The sequence below is a fragment of the Epinephelus fuscoguttatus genome, linkage group LG11, assembly GCF_011397635.1.
Source record: "Epinephelus fuscoguttatus linkage group LG11, E.fuscoguttatus.final_Chr_v1".
Classification (NCBI taxonomy): domain Eukaryota; kingdom Metazoa; phylum Chordata; class Actinopteri; order Perciformes; family Serranidae; genus Epinephelus; species Epinephelus fuscoguttatus.
In genome coordinates this window covers 26,039,861-26,047,079 of record NC_064762.1, presented here as the reverse complement: position 1 = coordinate 26,047,079, position 7,219 = coordinate 26,039,861, and the positions used below count along the sequence as shown (strand labels likewise).

The 7,219-nt window shown below is 38.0% G+C and overlaps 1 protein-coding gene across 1 annotated transcript; it reads right to left on the bottom strand.

Annotated features, from left to right (window-relative positions):
- Positions 1-1,924: 1,924 nt before the first annotated feature.
- Positions 1,925-4,930, bottom strand: atp5mj (ATP synthase membrane subunit j). Its single transcript, XM_049589966.1, has 4 exons — positions 4,813-4,930; positions 3,167-3,290; positions 2,716-2,736; positions 1,925-2,061 (listed from the first exon to the last, which is right to left on the bottom strand). Exons 2-4 carry the CDS (start codon positions 3,288-3,290, stop codon positions 2,048-2,050), a joined length of 159 nt encoding a protein of 52 aa, XP_049445923.1. The 5' UTR covers positions 4,813-4,930; the 3' UTR covers positions 1,925-2,047.
- Positions 4,931-7,219: the final 2,289 nt, after the last annotated feature.

The following is a 7,219-nucleotide window of genomic DNA, read 5'->3' as shown; positions in this document are numbered from 1 at the left end:
ACATTGAATCTTAATTTCTATATCCATCTTTACATGACTTTTTGTCAAAATGAGTCAAGCCCTTCTGTGTGAAATTCTACGTTTTTGTTTAAAGTCTTGAAACCTATCACTGAACCTAACACTGTCTTCTAACTTTTTAATTGGACATACCTATTGGCAAAATGTTGTTTGACCTAACTCACTGTAATACACATATTTCTATATAAAATCTACCTCTGCATGGGACCACATATATATCACTTACCTTTATATGTACCTGTAATGCTTGAACAAAAAATACTTGTCTCAAAATTAGTCTTAAATTTGGTTAAAAATCTTGGTTGATCTTGGAATGGTCTTTAAAAGCATTGCATAGTAGTGATATACAACATGTAGACACCCTGTAAACAATCTGAGACACTCTTTGTTGGAACTTCTCATTGACATATTGAACATGTTAAGAGCAGTTGTAATTAGACATTGCTTCATTTTAAGGGGTAATATAAAGGTTAGGTTATTAAACTACAAACAGTTTGCATTTGTTGAAATTAGCCAACTGCTGCTAACTATGGTGGCCCTATCTAGAACCAGTGTTTGGTATTTCTGTTCTGGGAACATGCTGGTGCAATGTGGTGATGTCTGTAGAATCCTTTCCCTTTGTAGATACTTGGCTCATTCTGAGGTAACGAAAACACAACTGTTTTTATTTTCAGGTCAATATACACTAAAGAAGTCATCCTCATCATTTGATATTCCATTTCTGCCAATATATCCCCCTAAATCCTACACACTGGACCTTTGAAAGGGGCAATTTTCTGCATAATGAGTACTTTTACTGTCTTCTTACTTCATGTACTTCTACTGCAGCATGATAGCCTTGGCACTAAAAGCAGGAAGCAACCATGACAACCCTCCAGACCCTCAGACCAGGCATTACCGTACAACAACTTTATTAACGGCTACACGCAAAACTAGCATCTCATCTCTTTCGTTGAAAGGAGTCAATTCATCTCAGTCCCATTAGAGCAACTCCACAACTACTGCATCTATGACATCAGCAATAGACAGAGCTGTACAATTTATTGTTTGGAAGAGTAATAATGTTTATTTTTCTGGAGTTTTGGAGTCAGTTTAGATTGAACACAACTGATGAGATGTTACAGGGTTTCTAACTAAAGGTGTTGAAACTACAACTTCATAATATAGAATTGACAGATTGATTCAAACCCTTTGCTTTGCTATAAGGAGAGGTAATACCATTTTCCCATACACAATTGTGCAGGCCTTTGTGAACTATTGACACTGTTGATATCAGTCCACTCAATAGCACTCATAGACAGTAATGATGCTGCAGAAGCAGAATCACTTCATCCACCTCTTCATCCGGCACTAAACTTCTGGCCCCAGGCGGGAATCTGGTCAACTCATTCAGTTCAATGAACCACACTGTAAACAGAAACTGATTCATTTGCTATCGATTACTGCCAACAAAGCAGTTGTGATGCTACAGTTCTATGTGCCAGAACCCGGAGTGAGCCGTTCAAAAGAATGATATAACTGATGCTAAAGCTACGTTTGTAAATTAGAGCACCATTCAAAATGTACAAGTAACAGGGTTGAATGTGTGAATGCAGGTCATCATCGAGTGGGCTCATCCTATCAAAAATATTTGGTTCAATTAGTGATGTCTGGCTTCCCAGAATGAGCAACCACAACAACACCCACTCAACACCAAATATGGCAGTGCTGTGTTCAATTAGTTTAAACATAAACTCAAACCATGATTCATGGCTATTAATAGCTCACTCACTTTTACTCCCACAAATATGGAAAACTCTGAAATAAAGTAGGGCAAAATTGTCCACACAATCTTAAGTGAATTCATTATAGATTTTTTTTTTAATTTCTGTCTGAAAAAATAACAGAAGCCAACAATGACATGATAAACGTTTCAGATAACTTTATTTGTCCCATATTAACAAAAATTCAAATATGAAGCTGGACTTCTGCACTAGCGACGGGGCATTATCTCACAGCAGGTGGAGGGGTGATGAGTTTGACGGAAAACTCAATGGGCAGGCTCTGCAAAAAGAGAGAAGCACATTAAGTGACATGTTTAACAAAACAAATCAACAAGATAAACTCTGTCCAACCAAGCATGGGCAGACTGGGGTGAATTTCCTCCAGCATCAAACTGTCAGCCAGTAATGACCGGATTAGGGATCTGTCAGTGACATCTAGAGGAGAACATATGTAGTTGCACAACATCTGAAATGGGACTCTAACCTTAACTCTTTTTCCTGTTGCATAGCTCATGTTCACAGCTTCAACTTTTTTCCACAAACACAAAAAGATTGCCGAATACCAGTATGTAGAGGCTGATGACTGATGTCTTACCTAACCGCTCTAACACCTGTCTTTAAAGTCAACACACCTTTATTTTATTGAATAAGTACACAAGCTTGGTTTAACTACTAATAATGCAGTATATTTAGCTTATAGATAACATAACCATCAGGATTGGTTATTTAAATAATGCAGCAAATTCAAGAGCTGATAAATAATAAATAATAAGTAAATAAATAATCCAGGCCAATACAGATCAGGAGACATTAGGGACCACTCCCAATGCTAAAGCAAAATCTGATGGTATGCTTGGTGCTATATCAGCTCACAGTAATTATTGCCAAAATCCTTTATACATAGTATGAATAAACAAAATGTTTGTCTACTTACTGTCCTTCACAGCCTTTTTGCCTGGAATAGAAATAAACAGATACATCAGTCACACAATGCATCTCAAATATGTAACTACAGCTGTTTGCCTTTATTCAGCACTATGAAAGCCACATTTATTTCACATCTGCTCATAATTTTAGTATCCTTATATTACAATATGTTGTATAGCAACTGAGTACAGTTGACCATGTTGTGCTAAATTTATTGGTGATTTTTACAGATTCATCAACTCACCTTGTACAAATAAATTCAAATACTGATTGCATTTCAATTTAATCTATTCAAACCTCTTAACTTATGTCAACTCCAATGATGAAAAAACATTTGAATGCAGATGTCATATTCAGTTAAAAAAAAAAAAAAAAAAAAAAAGTCAAACTACTTAACTCTGTTTGTTTTATAGACTGTTAGTGCACCTAGTGTACAAGTCAGTGAGTCCTGAACTCACCTCCATAGGAAATTTTGTAGTACGCGTATGTCATGATGGCAAGGCCTGGCCAAACCTCCACGTATGCCTTAGTGTAGTAAGGGCCAACCTTGGACCACCAATTTTTAAACGCGACTCCAAACATCTGTGGGAGAAAGCAACAGCATAATGTCAGTCTCATACCAGTGCTCATGTACTCAGTCAGCAATGACATAAGCTCAAATATCACTTTATATCAGTGGTATAATAAGTATGTTTTCTTTAGTGTATGATCACCTGAAAATAAGAACTGTAGTGTTTTTGATATGTTAGTATGAGCAATTTATATCTACACAGGGAGTGGGTCCTTGTCTCCAGAGATCACTATGTTGCACCAGTATGTTCCTACAGTAGCCTGGCATGGACAAACCAAACACTGGCTCTAGGCGGGCATTCACATTTTTGCATTGACATACGTCGTTAGCAGCCCCTCCACAACAAGCAGCATCAGAATAACCCAGATTTTTAACATGAAACTGCTTGATTCAATGTTTTTTAACTGGTTTAAATTACTAGATCTGTTTGTTCTGGAGAGAAAGACCTCTGCAGATGATGCTGTCCCCAGTAAAAAAAAGCCTCCTCAACAGTGAATGCTTAAGGAATTCTATCCAGGAGAAGTTTCAGCTGGTTGCAATCGGCAATTATCACCATTTCATGCCACTAAATCCACCTAAATCTTGCACACTTGACCTTTAAGTCACAACCCGGTTAGTGATGTGTGGCTGTTAACCTTCCTTTCCAGGACTAAGTGTGGATATTTAATTTATTAGAGTTAATAGTTCTGGCATGATCCATTCAGTGTTTGAAATTAAGCATCAGCCACCAGCCAAATATGAAAGTGGCTGCTGGATTTGCTAAACTAGCCAGCCAAAAAAAGCAATGGTAACAGAGTTCCTGCTAGATTTTGGATTATATGCACCTGCCACAGTGGCATGTGGACGAAAAAGTTAATTTCCCACCTTGAAGCTATTCAAGATGTCAGGCTGCACTGAAGCTAACGCTGAGTTTAAGAAACAATTTCCTCCATTCAGACAATGTTATTTGGTTCCTTCAATGCTACCGTGACCCTCATTACTGTCAGGCCTTGCTATGACTTTGGCCACCTATTAAACACTGGTCAACTGAAGAGGTAAAATAACACAATTTCACTTGTCTACACTAAGTGTTGGCGGAATAAGAGACATTGTTTTTTCACTGACGAGTTCAATAACTTATCTGCACTGACAATAACGTAATGTAGTTGGCTAATGTTAGTGCTAACGTCCCAACTTCAACTTGAGTTCCGTTAGCACTGAATGTGTAGAAGTCGGTTGACCAAAGGAAGAGAATATTTGAAAGCAGATATACCGTTAATATAGTTGTTGGGTTACTTAAACTTGTCCATCAAACTACTCCAATCAATGAATGGCTGCTAGTTAGCGTGCTAGCATAGTCTCTACTGTAGAACTAGATAGACGCTAATTAGCAAGATGCTAGCTAGCTAGCCAAGTACACCTGCAACAGTAGTACACACAACCACAGTAAGTGCAGATGATAGCTTCATGTTAAATTGCTGACGTGAGGAAGGAAACTGTTTTTCTGTTGTGAGTGAAGTGACTTCACTAAATAAGTGCAAACTCTTGTCTTACCTTTCAGTTTGTCACGCTGCTGTGAGAAGGTCAGGACAGCCGCTGCAGCTAACGTCAAAGTCGTGGAGGAAGTCTTCTTCTACGCTCAACGGTGTAGTATCATATACATGTTTTGGTTTGTAGCGCCACCAAATGGAGGTACATATTAATGTATTTGACAGCCTACTGGCTATCTCTTGGCTCCACCTTGAGGACCTAACCATAATTGCTAAACACAGTGAGCCTCTCTCACTTGACTCATTATGATTTTAAATGAAATCTGAAATCTAAAGTTAAAGGTGAACACCACCTAAGTTAGGAATTCCAGTATGTTATTTCCATGGCCAAGGAAAGTTCAATCAATGTTTGTGAACATGAGCTGCTCTCTCTCAAAGCCAGAAACCAGAGAAGGAAGTCATACACTTGTAATATCATAAAGTATAAAGTCTGGAGCTGATCTTTAGACAGTTAATGGGAGCCACATGAGCTTCATTCTATTGTACTGTTCTCCGTTGTGAAACAGAAAATGTACCCATATACTCAGAATATAGAGTGCTCAAAGGATGGCGACACATAGTTAGCGTCACCCTGTTTCCCCTATCAAAAAGATAATGGGATTTTTCCATTGGATTTTGGATTATTGCAGAATGTAAACTCTGTGGCAAACAAGTGTTAATGATAGTTGCAATTTTAGGCTATAAACATACTGCACCACAGTCACATGATTTAAAAATCCTATCATATTGAGGCTGTAAAGCTGTGTTTAGCGTGATGACATTCTGTAGTGTCATTCAGCCACTTATCAACCACATTTGTAAGACACATAAAAGTGTCAGAATTCATGAGTGGTATTTACTGACATATTTTATGTTGTGGAACAAAATGTGAAAGAATCTGAAGCTTGTGTTAACCACAGAGCCTTTTTCAGGCATGTAACCCAAATCCTTTTGGGAGGGAACAGCAGATGAGGGAACCAGGAGCGGTAAAATGGGGCACTTCATTGCCCTGGGTGCTCTCAGTGTCATCTAGAACACCTTTACCTATTCACTGTCAGTGGAGCAGCTCTAGACTTTTTACCCTATGACATTACAAATTTGAGTTTTTGCACTTAATTTTTTGGATTTGGGAGAGAGTTGTTCATGTTTTCTAATATTTTTGTAGCGCTTTAGACTATAGGAATAACATGTATGCATTTTGAAAATGGGTGTAGTGGCCCTTTAATGAAGTTATATTCAATAGAGTAAAAAGGTAGTGTGGCTATAATGCTATAAACTAATGACCGATTGTCATAGTCTCAGAATTAAGTTAGATTTTTTTGTCATATAACCTATGTAACTCATGGAAATCATGGATATGAAGCTCATTTTGGTAATTCTCAAGATACCTTTTATTGGTGATCACTGAACAAAGCCAACAGTATGTGTTGGAAAAAATAATGGTACCCATAAATACAGTGCAATTAAGTCTGTGTCAGATTGGATGGATTAGTCAGAAGAAAGGTTTTGGACATTATGTGTCAACAAATGGTCATTAAGAATTGCTTGGTTTTATCTTGTTTTGCACATTGGCTCAGTGTCTTTAGGTTAACAATATTTGACCAATGAAAAATATTATAACTACTCTGGTGGCACACTTGAGCCTTTATAAGTCAAAATAGCAGGATGCAAAATTGATCTGTCAGGGGGACTAAGAGTTTGACAACTGTCACATACTTTTTCATGCAATTTAGCCTGATACCAGTTTCCTTTAAAGCTCCAGTGTGTAGGACTTAGGGTGATATATTGGCATAAATGCAATATAATAAATATGCTTTCTTTAGTGTATAATCACCTGAAAATTAGAACTGTTGGGTTTTTGTTAACTTAGAATGAGCCGGTCCTCGTTATGGAGATCACCAAGTTACACCATTATGTTTGTCTGTCTCTGTCTTTGCACTAATAACTCTTTCTGTCACACCAAAGACTCTTATCAGTTGCGTGCCTCATGTCTCTGGAGAAGACAAGACCTCTGCGGAGAATTCGGCTCCCAACAAAAAGCTCCTGAACATTGAGAAGTTTTAGCTGCTTGCAATCTGCAATTCCCACCACTAGACAGCACAAACTCTCCTTAAATCTTATGCACTGTTCCTTTTCCCTTAAGTGGTGCTTTGCTTTTAAAATCTATGTTCTCTGAACACAGTTGTCATGCACTACAATAACCTTTTAACATGAAAAAAAACCCTGCCTCACTTTCAGTTTCAATCACATTGTTATCATGGTATGGGTATTTTTTTACTTGATGTAGTGTTACACAGTTTTAGACTTCCAAGAGAATCAGTTCAACTTTAACTCCTGTTCTGCTTTTTTGGCGCCTGTGGCACAGCCAGAGCAGAGGTGGGAATGTGAGGTGAGGGCGCAGCTGCTACATGGCACACAGACTGTCCACCAGC

Excerpts from the sequence above, each read along its gene's own strand:
- atp5mj (XM_049589966.1), bottom strand. The coding sequence starts at position 3,290 with ATGTTTGGAGTCGCGTTTAAAAATTGGTGGTCCAAGGTTGGCCCTTAC. Across the intron at positions 2,737-3,166 it reads CTACAAAATTTCCTATGGAG|GCAAAAAGGCTGTGAAGGAC; the intron begins GTGAGTTCAGGA and ends TTTCTATTCCAG.